At 37.0% G+C, this 21134-nt stretch overlaps 1 protein-coding gene across 1 annotated transcript in view; it reads right to left on the bottom strand.

The window, feature by feature from the left end:
* Positions 1–21134, bottom strand: part of LOC136868662 (zinc finger protein 665) — a 163853-nt gene that overhangs the window by 81440 nt on the left and 61279 nt on the right. The window contains exon 4 of the mRNA XM_067144791.2: positions 10080–10303. Coding sequence (XP_067000892.1) covers positions 10080–10303 — 224 coding nt within the window. The remainder of the gene's footprint in view (positions 1–10079; positions 10304–21134) is intronic.

Below are 21134 nucleotides of genomic sequence, written 5' to 3'. Positions count from 1 at the left end.
CTGCTAAACCACACACCTTTTACTATGCAATTCACATGTATTTCAGCTCTTACTGACCTGGAGCATCAAATGTTCGTGGCTGTCTAGTTATACCTCACCCACCCTGTAGGTATATATATTAAAAATAAAGATGTTATGTACATACATGTGGCTAGGTCGGTGGACTTGCATTACGATGTTGCATGATAAAGACGCTTGGGTTTTCCATTCATTTGTAGTGCTATTTTCAATTCCTAATGACTTCTGTCTTGAAGCATAAGGCACCCATCGTTAAAATTTGGAAGGTTAAGCAACACCAATCACATTATTGGGTGGCAATACCCTTGTCTTAATAACTTGATAACTTGGAGGGGCAGAAAAAGCTTTGGTCCTCTAAAGTTGGTGCCTATGATCAAGCTCAACAATGAGGTTCCACCAATGCTGAGCTAAGGGCATTTGTGACTGATGTTGCTCATAGGGTTGGTTGGTGCATGCATTTTAGTGAGCTTGATATGTAATAGTAATTTCTGGCTCAGCAAGGAAAGCAAGAGGAAATTACCTCACTTCTCATTTCCCTAGTACACCTCTTCAGTGATGCCTAGGCCATCTATGACAGCTAACGGTGGAGTTGTTGAGGATCCAACCAGCTTTGGGACTGAGAACTGAACATACATACATCATTCTGAACAGTCAAGATTTCAGTGGGTTTGCTCCTACAAACAGTTCCGAATATTCTTGATGAGCATGCATGAGTCAGAATGGTTCCAGAACTGATTCATGGTAATGTTCTGCTGGAAAATGTAAATGACAGTTCTGAACGTTAGAAATGCTGTCTGTGAATTATGTTAGAACACATTTAACAACAAATGATCGATGACCTGTTTATTTAAATGTGAAGTATGTAATCACGCTGGTCATTGGTCGAACGCAAAACACATGTCCACTTACCAAGGGAGATGTTCAATAAATTTCCAATGTCTTTGAAATAATTTATGAAAAGGCTAGGAAAACAACAGATAGGGAATCTGCCACCTAGGCAACTGCCCTAAATGCAGATTGATGATGATGATGATGATGATGATGATGATGATGATGATGGTGCTTGTTGTTTTAGGGGGCCTAACATCGAAGGTCATTGACCCCAAAAAATGCAGATCAGTAGTGATTGATTGATATTTCAAAATTCCCTGGTCTTAACTGAGAACTACTATAATCTGTTCCAAAAAGGTTCTGAATTTATTTGGAACAGCATAAATTCAGAACTTGCAGTTGAGAATCAGTTCTGACTTTCTGTTGGAACTACTGCAAATGCCTTGGCAGTTTCAGAATGGTTCTCATGCTTGTTGGAACAAACCTAGTAATAACATGTCAGAAAATGAAATGGTAGACTGTCTCCAATCTCGATAAACTGAGGCCATTTACAAGATCAATGAGATTAGTCCTACCTGCAGGACCATTTCCATAAAGTTCTTAACAGTAAAAGTGAGGCTGAAAAAGGGAAAGCTGATAAAGAAGCAAGAAACTGTTCTCCTCGGCTGTAGTGCCATAGATAACAAGCTTAATAGTAAGAAAATCAAAGAACTTCAAAGTTACTGATACAAGCTTTCTTAAAAATAACAGGCAAGTAAGATGTCTGGCTGCAAAGATTAGGACAAGCAGCTTTGTATGCACCAACGTCATTTAGCTGTATATAAAACTGTTCCATTGCTGAAACACAGAGGCAAATTTACTACAAACCAAGAAGTTTAAGGGAAATTCAAGGAGAACAGAAGATTGTTAAAAGAAACAGAAAGTAGGAAAATTAAATTCATTGGTAAGAAATGAAAAGGTTGACCTAGAAAATGTATCAGGAGTTCATCATAAGAAGAATGCGAACATTAAACAACGATTAAAGGAACAGTAGAAAACAAAGAAGAGTGGATGTAACAATAAGATGTTGCCTTCAGAACATGAATGAATGAATGAAACTTAATTTCACAGATGATGCTGGGAAACATCTACGAAGCGATTGTGGCAAACGGATGCAGACAAATATCAGTCAGAAATCTGTGCGGTAAAAGTGAAGGTAGCAGAAGCGGAATATGTAAGTCTGACTACTGATATGTGGACATGCTTGTCAAGAGAGGCGTATATGGCAGTCACATTTTATATTGTCAACAAAGATTTTCAGTTGGAAACAATCACTTTTCAGACCAATATTTCCTCAAACACTTGTATGTGTCAATACTCTTCCCCTAGGATTAAGGATATATTCTTATGTGCTTGGTGTAATTTACACAACCTCATTTTCAAGCATATTTATTTGATGCTTTATTTCGGGTGTTAAAGGTCATATGTACACATTGTGTTTAATTTCAATAAATTTATTTCGGGAGTGTGTCGTCCGTCCCCTTCATGTATCATGTTTTCGTTCACCACAGCAGTGTGTGTGGTTACAGCTGGGGATTCAGGACGGCAATTATCCTACAAGAAAGAGAGGCTAGAGTGGGCTAGCAACTCAGTTAGTCGGGAGGAAATAATGAGTTTGTTATTGTGTGTTCGTGCGATGTTAACACATCTTTTCTGTGCTTAGTTTCATTGGAGTTATAGGCCATGTGATTTTTCTTGCGATTCTGTACTTTTCCCCTGTCGAAGTTGTATGTTAATAATGTATGAGATATATTGATATGTTTTGTATATGGTAGTTTCATGTATTTCAGTGCATTTGTGTTCATTCTTACTTCATAATTTTAATGAGTTGAATGTATACGTATTTCAGGGAGTTGAGTCAGTGACAGGTTCCGTTATTTTCGCTTCATGTTATGGCCAAAAAACCATAACCATACCTGCCAACTTTACGAAAATGAAAATCAGGAGATTCTGATATGAAAATAAGGAAAAATCAGGAGAAATCAAGATACAATTGGTCAAAACTGCTTATTCTACATGTCTTGCGCAATACAATACTATGATATATGTATAACACTTATAGTCTCAAAGCCCGACTGTTGCTATAACGAGGCTACAAGGCTGAAAATTATACACCTCTATTACCTCACAGGAAGTATATGAGTGAGATGATCGGTCTCTGATAAGCCTTCCGAAAATAGTATGAACTCATGCTCCACACGTACGTACTGGTCATGCACTTAATTGCCATTAATTAGAAAATGCATAGATTAATATATTGCATCAAGCACCTGCGCAATTATGCGGAGCGCAATGCTATTTGTATCAAATAACTAGCTGTTGTACTTGTGCTTCGCTACGGAATTCTCTGAAAGACTGTCCTTATAGTTTTCTCAACTGAAGTCAACATAGGTCATTACAATGATGTCAGTACGAATGTCACGATTCAAAGTAATGCTGTCAAATGAAATATTCGATAAAATGAAAAACAGCAAATTTTCTCACTTTTAAAGAAAAGTACCACAGTGTCGATCTAACAGTTCAAAGTTCCAGAGCTAGAATGACCAGGACGCAGACACAAACTAACACTTCTGTGTTTTAATCCATTTAAGATGATGCTTGATGTTTAAAGTGACCCAACATCTAGGTCATTGGCCCCTAATGGTACAAAATCTGATGAAATGTAATGACAATTTAAAAGTCTAAAATCATCCACTGACCAGAATTCAAAGCGTGCTGTTCCTCACATAGTGGCTACTAACCATAGGCCAGGTGGTGTCACGGTGTCACTCATAGAGTGGTACTAATCACAGGTACTGTAAAACTCACCCAGATTCACACACTGTCGGTACTAATCACCTATAAAATTAAATTTCCATTCATTTTACATTCTAATAAAGGAAACTATTATGCATTTTGTTGCATGTGTCGGTGTAATATAAATATTCTTCTTCTTCATATGTATGTGTCATAAATGAGATTAGGTACATTTTCTTGTAACCATTTTTATATTTTCTTAGTTTAAGTTTTTAAATGTAATGGTAATTCGCATTGTAGCTGTAGATATGTATGCCCCTTGTCCTGTCCTTTTTTGACCTAGACCATGGTGCAATATATGTGATGAAATCCAAGAATTAAAACAAATCTTCCTAATTTTGATTTCTAAAAGTTGGCAGGTATGCACATACAAGTGCACATATTGCTGTGGAACTTGGAAGTACTATATCCAATTGAGGCATACATGGCAAAGTAATGTGTCTTGCAGCAGATAATGCTGCTAATGTAAAAGCGGCAGCAGATCTTTAAAGCCCAAAGGTGATATATATATTCCATGTTTTGCCCACACTATGAACCTTATATTCAAGCGAGGCATGGAGAATGTATCGGATATACAAGGATAGTGTCACCAGATAGTCGGGTATTTTAAATCATCTTGTACTGGAAAAGAAAAGTTGGAATCCATACAGAAGTCACTAGGCAAACCTCCCTGCCGTGTTTATATGGTGGGGGGGACATTGACGCTGTTGATGGCGATTCATCCATCGGATGGCGACGCTAAGCCCTGTGTAGAGCCCTTGGTGCTGTTTGGATAGCAGTAGGCTATGTCGACACCGGAGTTTACCCTCCCAATTCCTAATAATAATAATAATGATACTGTTTCTACGTCCCACTAACTACTTTTAACCGTTTTCAGAGACGCCGAGGTGCCGGGATTTTGTCCCACACAAGTTCTTTTAAGTGCAAGTAAATCTACCGACATGAGGCTGACGTATTTGAACACCTTCAAATACCACCAGACTCAGCCAGGATCGAACCCACCAAGTTGGGTTCAGAAGGCCAGCGCCTCAACCGTCTGAGCCACTCAGTACGGCGCCCCTTCATACTATCATATACTGTATATTGTACTTCAATAAATTTTTATGGGATCATAAAAATAATAAAGTGTTTCATGCTTGCTAGTAAACTAGTAATGAAATGAATTATAGTTAAGAATGTTTCATCCTAACTACTGCCAGCATACCAGCAATAGAAATATTAATGCTATAGGAAGAAGAGTATTACGCATACAGTAGAGAATTATAACATGTAAGGCCTACCACATACCGTGAACTAGGTTATGTTATAAACGAGTACGGAATCAAGCAATACATCTCCAAATAATACATCCTCACTGGTTTGTCTGCTGGATCCGAAGTTTGCGAGATTTTAATAGGAGATAAATCTTGAGCATGCTTGGAATTTGTTTACTTGAAATTCACATAAATGTTGATTTTCTGAGGAAAGGAATATTGCTAAAAGACCAGGTTTTTAATATTTCAACGTTCCCGTGTGTTTCTTAAGACAATACAGACATCAAAAAAAAACATATTAGGCCCACAGTACTTGTTTATGGTAAAGCATGTTAGAGAATAATAAGAAATGAAAGTGCTCTCCAAGAAATTGTAGACTACAATGAGTAAAATTATACGACACTACCCTTCGCACAAATGTAAACTATTTATCAGTAGAGCTAATATCCCACTGAATTTCTACTTTATTCACTATGTACGATAGCATTAATTTGCCACAAACAGCTTATATTAACACAAAAATGTCGGTCATTGAATTACTTGGCTCTGATTGGCCAATTCCAATCGACCATGCCTTCGACTATTTTTTCAGTGCAGCCAACACTAGCGCAGACTTGACATCATTAGTTTAAACGGGCGAGCTGTTGTTTAAACTAAACGAGTGTCAGAAATTGGTGGAGAAAATGGATGCAGGTTTAAACTAGGTTCTAAAATTAAACAGGTTTAATTTATACCAGGTTTAACTCAATTTGGAGAAAATGGCTCTAAATTACTAAAAAAGACTATATCTAGTGACTAGTCTCTAGAATCGACTAGACTGATGTGAACAAACACGAACATAGCACTCGAGAACGAGAGATTGACAATCGATATACCCGTCGTGATAAACAGGTTTCAGTAACATCGCAGATTTGCGCACATTTCTCGCATTAAAAAAACGCAGATATTTCGTTTGAAAGTGGCCAATGAGCGAAGGACTTCTGGCCACTCGCGTAAAAAAGCTGAAATGGCGGGATTTGAAAACAAATGTTTGAAGTCCACCAAAAAATAAACTAAAATCGGGAGAAATAATAGAATAATCGGAAGGCGGGAAAAACTGTCAAAAATCGGGATCTCCTGCCTAAATCGGGAAAGTTGGCAGGTATGTATAACAAACATTATCTCTAAATGTTCAGAGATGCCTATAAAATTAAATTTCCATTCATTTTACATTCTAATAAAGGAAACTGATGATGATGATGATGATGATGATGATGATGATGATGCTTGTTGTTTAAAGGGACCTAACATCGAAGGTCATCGGCCCCATAAAGGAAACTATTATGCATTTTGTTGCATGTGTCGGTGTAATATAAATATTATTCTTCTTCATATGTATGTGTCATAAATGAGATTAGGTACATTTTCTTGTAACCATTTTTATATTTTCTTAGTTTAAGTTTTTAAATGTAATGGTAATTCGCATTGTAGCTGTAGATATGTATGCCTCTTATGCTGTCCTTTTTTGACCTAGACCATGGCGCAATATATGTGATGAAATCCAAGAATTAAAACAAATCTTCCTGTTTTTGATTTCTAAAAGTTGGCAGGTATGCACATACAAGTGCACATATTGCGGCGGCACTTGGAAGTACTATAACCGATTGAGGCATATATGGCAAAGTAATGTGTCTTGTAGCAGATAATGCTGCTAATGAAAAAGCAGCAGCAGATCCTTTAAATCTTTTTATATATTCCATGTTTTGCTCACACTATGAACCTTATATACAAGCGAGGCCTGGATATACGAGGAAAGTGTCACCAGATAGTCGGGTATTTTAAATCATCTTGTACTGGAAAAGAAAAGTTGGAATCCATACAGAAGTCACTAGGCAAACCAGTTCATAAATTACAGCAAGAATTGGAGACGAGATGGAACAGCATGTATGTGATGTTGTCGCGTTTGACAGAACGAAAGGACTGCGTCGCTGCTACACTTACGACAATAACTTCTGCACCCGACACTCTCACAGTCTAACAGTGGACCACAACTGAACACTTATTGCCCATACTGCATCCCTTTGATGTGATAACGACAGAAATGTCATCAGAACGCCAAGTCTTCATCTCAAAGATAATTGGTTTCAACAGATAAATACAGAAAAGGGTGGGAAGGCGCATACAAGAGGAATATGATGCCGTAGCGAAACAGGTGTCAACGGACTTGTTGCCAGCCACAAAAAGAAAGTTCATCAATGTTGAAAGTGTCCTACTGACTGCACTGCCTACAATTCTCGATCCGAAATTTAAGATCTTCCCTTTTATGAGTGGTGCTGAACGTGATCAGGCAGTGAATATACTGATTAACGAAGCATGTAGATTATGGCCTATGACCCCATCCACTTCAGTACAGGCCATCACACCATCAAACACAAATGGATACGACATCTCCTATTGGGGATCATTTGATGCCCATGTCGCAGACGAAAACCTACGCCACAACGTCAGAGTAGATGCTACGGTCGAGGTACAAAGATACCTGAAAGAGTCTAACAAACCCCGCTCGGTAAATCCACTGGATTATTGGAGACCCAAATGCAAAGAGGAGACCCAACGAGACAAAATTCCCAACACTCGCTAAACTTGAGAAGAAATATTTATGTTCACAAGCAACGTACATTCTTTGTGAACGACTTTTCTCCAAAGCTGGAACACTAGCGACTCACAAATGAAACAGTTTTTAATGGAGATATGGTGAATATGATTGTATTTCTAAATACAAATTGGAAGGACACGTAGTGCAACCACCAGTGATATTATGTAACCTGTGTCCACACGTTCCTTAGTTCATGTTACAATAAGGTTTTGTTGTGTAGGCCTATACACAAGCCTGTGAATATGGCATAATGTACATTTTCGGCAGTATATTTTGTTGTTCAGTAGTACAATGAATGCCCTAGTTTGTCCACAACGTTCAACTGAATGAAGGGGTGCTCTGGGCATTTGGTGAGATATCCAATAGAGTAACATAATTATCTTGTTTCCACCTCTGGTATATTTCCCTGCCATATAATATCGTACTAATTTGTTCGCTAACACACAGTACGCATGCTTCGGGATTAAGGACTGTTTCAAAGGACGACTGTGTACATATTGCTTTAAAGTGACGTTCATTACCAAATCGCAACATTATTTTGTACATTATATCACTGTGCATTATTGGGAAATGGAAACAATACTTGTCCTTGGCCTACCAACAATATTATGCATCGTGTTGTTTCCATACATGGCTCGCAGATAACGCTGACAGCGTTCTCAGCCTTGATTCCGGAATCAAGTACCTTGAGTTTTACAGTCCCAGACTCTATTCTTCGCGAGTCCATTCGCAACCCATCACTAGTGCCAGCCATTATGGTTTTAAAGGACAGAAATGCCAGCCGGGAAATCATACAAGGGTGGGGGTCATTTTACTGTGTTGCAATGCACAGGGAAGCGAGAGAGAGTTCTTCCCCTCATCATAGGAAAGTTCAATAAGCCACAATGTTTTAAGGGCATTTGATACTTTCCGTGCAAGTATAGGGTATCTAAAATGCAAACAGTACAGTAAACCAATGAATAAAGCACTTGTACAGGGAAGCCAGCATAGATTTCTCCTCATCTTTGAATCATGTTTTTTTTTTTTTTTTTCCTTTCGTTGCGAGAGGGTATGTCCGACTCGGTGGCTGAATGGTCAGCGTACTGGCCTTCAGTTCAGAGGGTCCCGGGTTCGATTCCCGGCCGGGTCGGGGATTTTAACCTTCATTGGTTAATTCCAATGGCCCGGGGGCTGGGTGTTTGTGCTGTCCCCACCATCCCTGCAACTCACACACCACACATAACACTATCCTCCACCACAATAACACGCAGTTACCTACACATGGCAGATGCCGCCCACCCTCATCGGAGGGTCTGCCTTACAAGGGCTGCACTCGGCTAGAAATAGCCACACAAAATTATTATTATTACGAGAGGGTATGTTTGTCAGTGAGCTATCGAAGTGATGCCATAGTAAATAGTAAATAACCTTGATGGATACATTTTGGAAATAGTTTTTTTTCCATGGCATTTGAAAAGTTTAAATTGTGAATCAAGGTTAATTGCATGAAGTAACAGGTTTTATAATAATTTGTAATGCGGCAAGGGTCGACAGTCCTGAATTACGAGCTGGCGGTTAATTTGAAATAACGTCATTCAAAGTCTGATTTTTGCGTCCCATAGACTTCGAATTAATGAGGTTTAACTGTACCTCTTTTTTCTATTCATTTGTTGGAAATTAATTTGGAACTTATTCCTGAGGGTAAAATAGTACACAAGAAGCTGATCAGTATATTTTATGTTGATGCAAGAGTCCATTCATCGCAAACAGTCTAGAACATGGTAAAGTAGTCCATGATAACTACTTCTTCACACCTTGCTTGCAGTTTCTCGCCAAGCTAGGTATCATAGTTTATAATTGTGTGAAGCTAGGTATTTCAATGTTTCGTTATCCCACCTATTCACCTAGTTTAACCCTTGGGACTTCACCTCTTTCCGAAGATGAAAAAACATCTGAAGGAATGTCATTATGCATTAGCAAATGACGAAAGAGCAGAATCGTAGAAGGCATTACAGAAGATTGCAAAAGATGGCTTTCAGCAGTGCTTCAAGGAGCTTTACCAGTGCTGGGAAAACAATATAGTCGTCCAACGGAATTACTATGAAGATGGCCGTGCATCAGTGTTTTTAAAAAGTTAATGAGAAGGAACTATACACCTAGTTCCCGAACTTTCCTATCTCATATATATTTTACTGTATTCTTGACATGAATGTCATTCACCTTTTATAGAAGCATCATTGCTTGAAGGAACTGGAAGTGGCTACAAGAGTGAAGACAGAAAATCAAGCCCTGCACAACCTATAGCCAATGTGTTATGTTTTTGGAGAACATTGCAGTAAGATCATAACATCCCTTCTCAGTAAACTGATAAAATCTTTCTTGAATCTATGCCACGGAAAAGAGACGGAAGATTTTTTTAATCATTAATATCCAAAACCTTTATTAACAGAAGGGATGAACAAAGCTGATGTAACATATTGGTGAACACACACCCTTACTAACAGTACTGAGGAATAATATGTGTGCACCTTCTGGAATGATGTCTGTTTCCTCTGCAAGAAGCACAGGTGTGTCAACAGTCTCATCAAACTGGAACACCATAGGCACAGCTCCATTAACTAGCTTCTGTCTGGAAGCATCAGCAAACTGGTCCTCTAGGAAGTGGTCCTCACACACTGTATACTGCTCCGATGGACACATGGTTGAACTAAGCAGGTCTATCCGCCGACAGACCAACAGCCAGTGCTGCCACCTGAAAAACAAAATAAAGCTTTAGCTATGAGAATACCACTTTATATACCAGTTATTCAGGACACTTGCTCACATGCTTCACATATAACATCATTATCAAAACAGTGAAACCTGTATTAAGCAACCACTGGCCATTCCCAGGAAAACCGTTTGTTTAGAGGGGTGGTCTGTTAATAGCAGGAGGTAGTCTTACAGTACATGAAATATACTTACCCTGCACCTTACTTAAATGCAGTTTATTGACATACTGTATACAGTATGGTACTGCAATACATTATTCACCAAAATATTCTGAATTCATATAAGAGCGACGTTTATTTCTGGCTACAACAATTGTCAATAGAGCTTTGTCACAACTTCTTCCTAATTATTTTGTTTACTAAGCTTTCTTTCAGTGCATGAAATAGTTCACTTATGTGCTCTGTATTCACATAATCTTCCAGACTAATCCAAACTTTGATTTTATCTTATTTATAATCCTTCCTCCAGCAATATTTTGCCACCTTTCACCTCATCAAGGATGTGAACAACTTCTCTATCCTCTTCCTCCTCCTTAGCATCATCATCTTGCACAATAAAAACCATCTGACTTTTCTGCAAGAGAAAAGTGTTGTTTTTTCCTTTTTTGGTAAAATTTGCTGCCAGAAAATTTATTCCTTTTAAGTCTAATGCAATTAGGTGTAAAATAATACAAAAAAAAAAAAAAAAAAAAATCCAAGAATTGTTTTAAAGTTCTCTCCTCCCAGTTTCCCATCAGGTCATCATGATACTTGAGGGCATCATCATTCGGCATTGTACCCACGTCAAAGTCTTGTATTCCTGCCATCTAAGCTAGAATACTCAAGTCCTGTGGATCTTCATCTTGTTGTGATGAGAGTAAATATGTTGGAAGATAGTCCGCCTAGTCAATACAATTCATTTATTTACCTTTCACCTTAACATCTAGTACATGTTTCGAGAATATTATGCATTCTCTTCCTCAGCTAGTGGATTAAAATCCAGTATACAATAAGACCTGACTAAAATACGGGGGCCCCCATTAAAATTCAAAACAATGAGTATGACAATGTGACACTTAAAAATTTTGGATAGTACAAACATAGAATTAAAATCCCATTTTGTCAAGTACAAATTAAAAACACAATATAGTCTAATTAATGTCTAATTAAATACAACGTCTTGTGATGATATGAATTCACAGTGTCCTTGAAGTTGCCTTGCGTAGTTCAAAAATGTTGAGTTAAGGATGAATGAAATTGCATAAAAACTTGAAGTCCTGCCGATCTCCACCGTTAATGGGTGTTAAAATGATGACTATTTAAATTAAAATATTGGACACAGCGTCGTATAATGATGTGAAATTACGGTGTCCTAGGAATTATAATACTATCTTGCGTAGTTCAATTGGATTTGTACAAGAATAAATGAATTTGCATTAAAACTTGGAGTCCTGCCATTATCTTCGGTTGATAGATGTATTATGCAGCCAGGTTGAAAATAGGTTAAAATGGTCTATAAAAAGGAAATGAATTAAAAATTAACAAAAGGCTCCGACATGAACAAATGAGAATACAACGGGGTAAAAATATTAAACCTTACCAGTGTGATGATGTAAATATTACGTGTGGCATGCATGTGTTAGATAGATGTTGAGGCACCTGATGTTGTATGGCAACGGGTTACAGAATTACATTGGGTTGCGTGTTGGATGGAAGGAGGGGTGGAAGGAACCGCCCCTGATACTACAGTCATACTTCCCCCCTTACACGCTTGACATCATTTGGCCTCTTACTAGGGTATTGGGTTACCAATTTAAACAACTGATTGTCTTCTGCAATGTGTTCATTTAGGTTGTTCTCATTATCAAATTTTTGCAATTTGTATATTTCTAATTTCTCTAAGGCATTCATTTGTTTGCCTTTGCTTAATGAAAGTAATAAAGTCATATCACGTTCAATATTTGTGAAATGATGGTTGCTTTCATGCATGTGTTCACACATTGCAGAGTATCTAGAATGTTTTCGTGCATTGACATGCTCTTTATACCGTACCACCACACTTCTACCTGACTGTCCGACATATTTCTTTCCGCAATCTTGGCACGACAGTTTGTATACTCCTGATTTACTGAACCTACTGTTGGTGTTTACGCTGTTCGAATTGAACAATAAATTATTATTATTATTGTCTGTCCTAAAGGATACATGGATATTGTGTTTTCTAAATAGTTTAGCCAAACTGTATGATTGTTTATTAATGTAAGTGAATGTAGCGAATTTCTTTTTTTCTTCCTTATTTACAAGTAGGGTGTTAGGTCTATTCACGACCTTATTCTTTATCCTATTGACATAGCTTTTGGGGTAACCATTTCTTTTGGCAATATCTTGTATAATGTTTATCTCTTTATTAAAATCATTTCTGTTTAAGGGTATTCTTACTGCTCTATTGATGAAGCTGTAAAATGCCGCTTTCTTATGTTCTCCTGGGTGGTTCGAGTCTTTCCTAATAACAACATCTGTGTGTGTAGGTTTTCTAAATACTTGGTAAATCAGGTTTTTATTGTCTCTAGTTAATGTTACGTCTAAGTAGTTTAGACTTTTATTATCTTCCGACTCGATTGTAAACATTATATGTTTATCAAGGTTGTTTAATTGGTCTAACAAATCGTTTGGCTTGAGTTCTTGTTTGTTAATGATAGCGAACGCGTCATCAACAAACCTTAACCATAAGTCTAATCCTTTTATTTTACCGATTATTTTATTAGATTCCATATGGTCCATAAATATATCTGCAAGGATACCAGACGCTGGTGATCCCATGGCCAACCCATTAACTTGTTTGTACACGTTGTTGTTGAAAGTAAAAAAGTTGTTTTCTAATATAAACTTTAATAAGTTGATGAATTCATCAATTTCTACTTTACTCAACGAACTATGTGTGTTTAAGTTGTTCCTAACAATGTTGATAGTCTCCGTGATCGGAATATTCGAGTACATATCTTTCACATCAAAGCTATGGATAGTATTATATTGCGATAAAATTAAATTTTTTGTCCTATCACAAAAATCTATGGTATTGCGGAGACTTGTATCTACATTAAATCTGTAATGTTTCTTTAAAAACGTGTGTACAAATTTGGCCGTTTTATATGTAGGACTGTTTCTGAAGTTAACAATCGGTCTAATAGGTATGCCTTCTTTGTGTACCTTAGGCATAGCCCTCAATTTCGGTAATCCTGGGTTCATATTTACCAAGCGTTTTGTTTCATTCGAATTCATCAAAAAATTAGTGTTAGCTAGAATTTGTTTGAAAGTCTTTTGCATGTTATTAGTGGGGTCCTTCTTTATCTGACGAAAGTTGTCTCCCTTCAGGAAATCATTCGTTTTACTGATGTAATCATCTTTATTCATTAAAACTATAGTGTTACCCTTGTCAGCTTTCGTGACAATTATGTTATTATCTTTAATCTTCTTATTAATCTTTCGGAGATTGTTATTAGTGTGGGTATCTGCGATAGTTTTATGTTCCATTATTTTACAAATTTTATTTTTAGCCTCGAACCTCATGTTCTCTTGTTCGTCTATGGGTACCTCTGCAATTGCTACTTCAGATTCCGCTATCAGTTTCACTAGTTCTCTATTTTGGACAGTCTTACTCGTGTGTGGCCAGTTATGTTTGGGACCCTTACTTAAGATTTCGACTTCGTCATCGTTGAAATCAGCGTTGGTCAGGTTTTTGAGTGGCGGAAAAAATGTGTGTGTTGTCGTGTATGTGTTGATATTTCATATTTCATCTTTGGTGATGCATTTGTCTTCAATGAGCCTCTGGTATTTTCTATCTAAAATATCTTGTTTTTTCTTTAATATTGTAAATAATGAGAGGTCAATGTTACATTGTGCCTCCACCCATTCCAGAGTCGAAATTTGACTAGTGATGAGTAGGTGTAATTCATAAAGCGTGTTGTTCAGCTTCGTTTTTTTAAGGTGTAAGAACCTGATTTCATCTTTAATCCACAAGTGATTTACTTTCCGCTGTGTTCTCATTTCATGACGCAGCAATCTACCTCTCTTTTGTACGGAATTCAAATGTTTAGGTATAACGTCACTTTTAATACATTTCTTCAGAAAGTTCAGGTCTTTTTAAATACTAAGAATTTTAACCTTGGTGTTCTTAAATTTGTTTATCATTTTTCTAGCCTGGCTGGCATAATCATTATTAATAATCTTGACCATGATGGTCGGGATTGGATCCGTATTGACTTAGTAACAGTAAATATGTTGGAAGATAGTCCACCTAGTCAATACAATTCATTTATTTACCTTTCACCTTAACATCTAGTACATGTTTCGAGAATATTATGCATTCTCTTCCTCAGCTAGTGGATTAAAATCCAGTATACAATAAGACCTGACTAAAATACGGGGGCCCCCATTAAAATTCAAAACAATGAGTATGACAATGTGACACTTAAAAATTTTGGATAGTACAAACATAGAATTAAAATCCCATTTTGTCAAGTACAAATTAAAAACACAATATAGTCTAATTAATGTCTAATTAAATACAACGTCTTGTGATGATATGAATTCACAGTGTCCTTGAAGTTGCCTTGCGTAGTTCAAAAATGTTGAGTTAAGGATGAATGAAATTGCATAAAAACTTGAAGTCCTGCCGATCTCCACCGTTAATGGGTGTTAAAATGATGTCTATTTAAATTAAAATATTGGACACAGCGTCGTATAATGATGTGAAATTACGGTGTCCTAGGAATTATAATACTATCTTGCGTAGTTCAATTGGATTTGTACAAGAATAAATGAAGTTGCGTTAAAACTTGGAGTCCTGCCATTATCTTCGGTTGATAGATGTATTATGCAGTCAGGTTGAAAATAGGTTAAAATGGTCTATAAAAAGGAAATGAATTAAAAATTAACAAAAGGCTCCGACATGAACAAATGAGAATACAACGGGGTAAAAATATTAAACCTTACCAGTGTGATGATGTAAATATTACGTGTGGCATGCATGTGTTAGATAGATGTTGAGGCACCTGATGTTGTATGGCAACTGGTTACAGAATTACATTGGGTTGCGTGTTGGATGGAAGGAGGGGTGGAAGGAACCGCCCCTGATACTACAGTCATACTTCCCCCCTTACACGCTTGACATCATTTGGCCTCTTACTAGGGTATTGGGTTACCAATTTAAACAACTGATTGTCTTCTGCAATGTGTTCATTTAGGTTGTTCTCATTATCAAATTTTTGCAATTTGTATATTTCTAATTTCTCTAAGGCATTCATTTGTTTGCCTTTGCTTAATGAATGTAATAAAGTCATATCACGTTCAATATTTGTGAAATGATGGTTGCTTTCATGCATGTGTTCACACACTGCAGAGTATCTAGAATGTTTTCGTGCATTGACATGCTCTTTATACTGTACCACCACACTTCTACCTGACTGTCCGACATATTTTTTTCCGCAATCTTGGCACGACAGTTTGTATACTCCTGATTTACTGATCTCACTACCAATACCCTAGTAAGAGGCCAAATGATGTCAAGCGTGTAAGGGGGGAAGTATGACTGTAGTATCAGGGGCGGTTCCTTCCACCCCTCCTTCCATCCAACACGCAACCCAATGTAATTCTGTAACCAGTTGCCATACAACATCAGGTGCCTCAACATCTATCTAACACATGCATGCCACACGTAATATTTACATCATCACACTGGTAAGGTTTAATATTTTTACCCCGTTGTATTCTCATTTGTTCATGTCGGAGCCTTTTGTTAATTTTTAATTCATTTCCTTTTTATAGACCATTTTAACCTATTTTCAACCTGGCTGCATAATACATCTATCAACCGAAGATAATGGCAGGACTCCAAGTTTTAACGCAACTTCATTTATTCTTGTACAAATCCAATTGAACTACGCAAGATAGTATTATAATTCCTAGGACACCGTAATTTCACATCATTATACGACGCTGTGTCCAATATTTTAATTTAAATAGACATCATTTTAACACCCATTAACGGTGGAGATCGGCAGGACTTCAAGTTTTTATGCAATTTCATTCATCCTTAACTCAACATTTTTGAACTACGCAAGGCAACTTCAAGGACACTGTGAATTCATATCATCACAAGACGTATTTAATTAGACATTAATTAGACTATATTGTTTTTAATTTGTACTTGACAAAATGGGATTTTAATTCTATGTTTGTACTATCCAAAATTTTTAAGTGTCACATTGTCATACTCATTGTTTTGAATTTTAATGGGGGCCCCCGTATTTTAGTCAGGTCTTATTGTATACTGGATTTTAATCCACTAGCTGAGGAAGAGAATGCATAATATTCTCGAAACATGTACTAGATGTTAAGGTGAAAGGTAAATAAATGAATTGTATTGACTAGGCGGACTATCTTCCAACATATTTACTGTTACTAAGTCAATACGGATCCAATCCCGACCATCATGGTCAAGATTATTAATAATTGTTGTGATGATTCGTTCCAAGAACTTCCCGGATATCCACAGGATTGGAAACACTTTGTAACTGTTGTAGGATGAACTTCCCAAGCTGACTTAATCCCACCACTGTCTCGATCCTCATATACTGCCGCCTCTATGCCACTTGTTTAACGCAGGAAGATGCAAATACCAATATTTCTTCAAATCGCCTTAAGAGTGCAATCGCAGACGTACAATCTTCGCCATCAGTGTGGGTGCAGTAGCACTGTGTTATTGATGCATTTGTGTGTGTGAAAACCTGAGTTATTTCGTTCAATGAGTAAACGTGTTTGTCCACTTCTGTTTGTACGAGTGATATCTTGTATAGAACTGTGAAATTTATTAATCATGTCATGCTTATAGATATTTTAAAAGTAACTTTAAAGGATACTTGTTTCCTTCCATTTGTGCAAGTTATAATTTTTTGTTGCAGAACGGAAACTTCAGATTCTTTCCCCGAAATATTCAAATTTTGCAAATCCTGGCAAGGTGGTTTGCAGTCAGAAGAGATGAGACTCCATGAAATACTGTCTAGAAGGGAATTAAGAGAAAAGTAGCTGTTGGCTATATCTAGGCAAGGTCCTAATAAAGGAAGTAGTTGGATATCCTCAGATTACTCTTGCTATTTGCTTTACGTCGCACCGACACAGATAAGTCTGATGGCAACGACGGGATAGGAAAGGCCTAGGAATTGGAAGGAAGCGACCGTGGCCTTAATTTAGGTACAGACCCGGCGTTTGCCTGGTGTGAAAATGGGAAACCAAGGAAAACCATCTTCAGGGCTGCTGGCAGTGGGGCTCGAACCCACTATCTCCAGATTACTGGATACTGAAGATTACTCTTGCATCTGTAGCCTTTACAACTTTACACCTTATTTCAGAAGGTGATTAAAGCCATGGAGGATAGTGGATTCCTTGTGATAAAAATTGTGATGGGCAATCACAAAAACAAACGTGGCATTTTGGACAATCTCAAATATTCAAATAATAATGTCCCAATCAATCTACAAATAGCAAATCAAATCATATTTTGCAGATACTTGGTACATGATGTTGAAGGCAGGATGGAGTGTGACATTTGCATCAGCAATATCTCACTGCCTAGAGCCTCAACACAACTAAATGAAACTAATTATGCACCAGAACAGAATAATTATTAAATTAATGTCGTATGGTCAACCTTTTTCAATATTATTGTAATATTATTGAATCACATTACTAAACTAGGGACTAGATTCGGCCTTGGCTGGCCATCTTCAGTCTTAATGTAATACATCTAATACTTTACAAAGGTGGAAAAAGTATCCTCCTAATTCAAAACAATAAATATTCCGTCATTAGACAGAGTAAACAAATTCAAACATGTTTCGGCTCATTTGAGCCATCTTCAGTGAAAAATGAGGGGAGATTTGAAATAATTTACATAATATAAGTTGAAAAAATGCTAAAAAACATAATGAAAGAGCAAATGATAAAACAAACAAAAGGGAGCCTAGACGGAAACAAAATTAGTACAAATATACAATATTTACATCAATATGCGGAGCAAAAAACAACTCACTGCGACAAAATTCAGTGAAAAGGTGTTAATTTAAAATAATAATTGAAACTAAAAACTGTGTTAATGGAATATTTATTGTATTGAATTAGGAGGATACTTTTTTCACCTTTGTAAAGTGAAAACCGTCAATACGGAATGATTCTAATATCTTGTAATACATCTAATAACTAAACAAATGTAAAAACACTCTACTGACATGAAAACTAATGTACAAACACACAATTAACATTCGAATCTGGGATGAACTAAGTGTAAAATCTGAAAAATAAATTAAGCTATAAATTCTTAGCATCTGGAGTATGCTCATCATCCAGACTCTTTCTTGTATTGATATTCATAGAATTGTTAGTTCCATTACAATTTCAATTGCAAAACGGGACCTGGCAAATGTTGATTCTGTAGTCAGATCATCAATCACCAAATCTACTTGAGTGGTGTTAGCAGTACGCAAGACACTGGATACCACTGTAAATAACCACCAGCTGATGCAGAACTGCTAGATGGTGTTTCCACATCGACCAACGTAAATAAAATGAAATGTTCCCGTAGTGCTTGTTAAAAATATGCTGAAATGCTGTTGGACATTGTCAGGATGGCACATGAAGATATGGTTAAAACTGACACATTCTTAATTTGTGGCTGGTATAAATTTGCAATTCATTGCGGTAACCATGAATTAAAAGGTCAATTAGGATATTTGGCTTTTCTGAAATGTCATTAACCCTCTACTGCATACTGTTGCCATTAGGCAACAAATAACTTTCCACCTGTGTAAATGGATAAATATTATAGACAGAGGTAGTTTTACGGCACACCTTCAACTGTACAGTCAATTAAACACACATCCCAGTGATGCCTTTTTTTTAAATTTTTTTTTTTTTAAATTATATATATATATATATATATATATATACATAACATAAGACAAAACAGCCCTACAACCAAAGGTACTCCTTCCACCCCGTCAACATCCACGCGAACCAACCACCGTTTACTTTACGTGGGCCCTCCCCATCATATTACCACAGGCTTCAGGAGTACCTCTGGCTCAACCTCAAAGACATTACCAACCTACGGTCGTGCAAGTATACTTGCGCCCTGCAATACGTACCCATGGCCAGTAGGTAGTAATGTTCGGTCTTTGAATGTTAAAAGCTTAGTGTAAAATCGTGAATTTTCGTATATATATTCCAATATGGCAATCCACATCACATACGAGTGTTAAACTATTAGCCCCAGTTAGGAATTGCTGGTACATCTAAAACACTGAACGTATGTTGAACATTAAAGCTTGAAATTTTCTTCACCAAACAGAAATGAAAAATAACTCGTGCAGTAGAGGGTTAAGATTAAGATTTGGGTTAAAATATTGATCTACATGTATGAAACAGCTTTCAGTAATGTTAAGGAGGGGTCTTTTGTTGATGATTTCGAGAATTTCCGTATCTTGTTTTATGTCTGTGAATTTGTGATTGTAGTCATGCATATGCTGTCCTACAGCTGAAAATTTTTTGTACTTCAGGGCATTAATGTGTTCCGAGTACCTTATATTAAAATTCCTCCCGGTCTGTCCAATGTAAGAAGAATTACAACTGTTGCAAATAATCTTGTATACTCCTGACTTTGAACAACTATTGAACTTGTTTATGAATGTGGAATTATGTAAGACTTGTGCATTCCTATTGTTGGTTTTGAAAACTACTTTTACATTGTGCTTTTCAAAGATTGGTGACTTTGAAAATTTGTTTATTGAACGTACAGATAGAAAGGGAGGAGTTTTGTTTATCTTTTTTCAATAAAGAGACTGTTGTATCCATTAGATTTAGCTATAATATGAATGGTGTTAAACTCATTTTTGGTCGCTTAAGTGCGGTCAGTATCCAGTATTCGGGACATAGTAGGTTCGAACCCCACTGTCGCCAGCCCTGAGAATGGTTTTCCATGGTTTCCCATTTTCACACCAGGCAAATGCTGGGGCTGTACCTTAAAGAGAGAGAGGCGGGGTAAGGGGCAAGGGGAGAGGTTAGGGAAAGGAGAGGGGGGTGGAGGGGTAAGGGGAATTAAGGCGGGGCCGAAGGATGTAGAAAGAGAGATGGCTGCTGAAGAAAGGTGCTGTGAATATTATGAAAAACTGAATTATGACTTGTTGGATTGACGTTGTAACCGTACAACAGGGTTACAGACTCCATTCTGTATTTATTATTATTATTATTATTATTATTATTATTATTATTATTATTATTATTATCATTATTATTATTATTATTATTATTAACCCGATTCATTAGATTTTATATATTCTGTTTCTCATCATTTAGATTGTAATAATTAGGTATCGCGTATATTATTGTATTTAATCATAGGTTAAGTGAATATGTTTGTAATTATTCTGTATTGTAGTAAGTGAGATTTGTTGGTTTCATATTGTCATGCTGTGGCTTGTAACTTTGGCTAGATGAGCTGGCATAGTATTTTGCAATCAAGGCTATGTTTAACTGGGAATGTTGTGTACAAGGAGATTTCCCGGTGACGCATTCGGTATAGTCATTCTCGGACCGCTTGGGTACGCTTAGACGACACATGACTGATGACATCAGTGCGTGGACACGTGATTGCGACCAAGTGTCAGTATTCGCCAGCTACTGTATGTTGAAGTGGAAGGGATGAACAGTGAGTGGGGAGATGAGTCGTCATCGCGAGGTGATATAAGGTGATGCTACGATAGGGAGAGGTATTCTGTTCTTACT

This window comes from Anabrus simplex, chromosome 1 (genome assembly GCF_040414725.1).
Source record: "Anabrus simplex isolate iqAnaSimp1 chromosome 1, ASM4041472v1, whole genome shotgun sequence".
NCBI classification, from domain to species: Eukaryota; Metazoa; Arthropoda; class Insecta; order Orthoptera; family Tettigoniidae; genus Anabrus; species Anabrus simplex.
The sequence above is the reverse complement of the archived record's forward strand: the minus strand, read 5'-3'. Positions and strand labels throughout refer to the sequence as shown.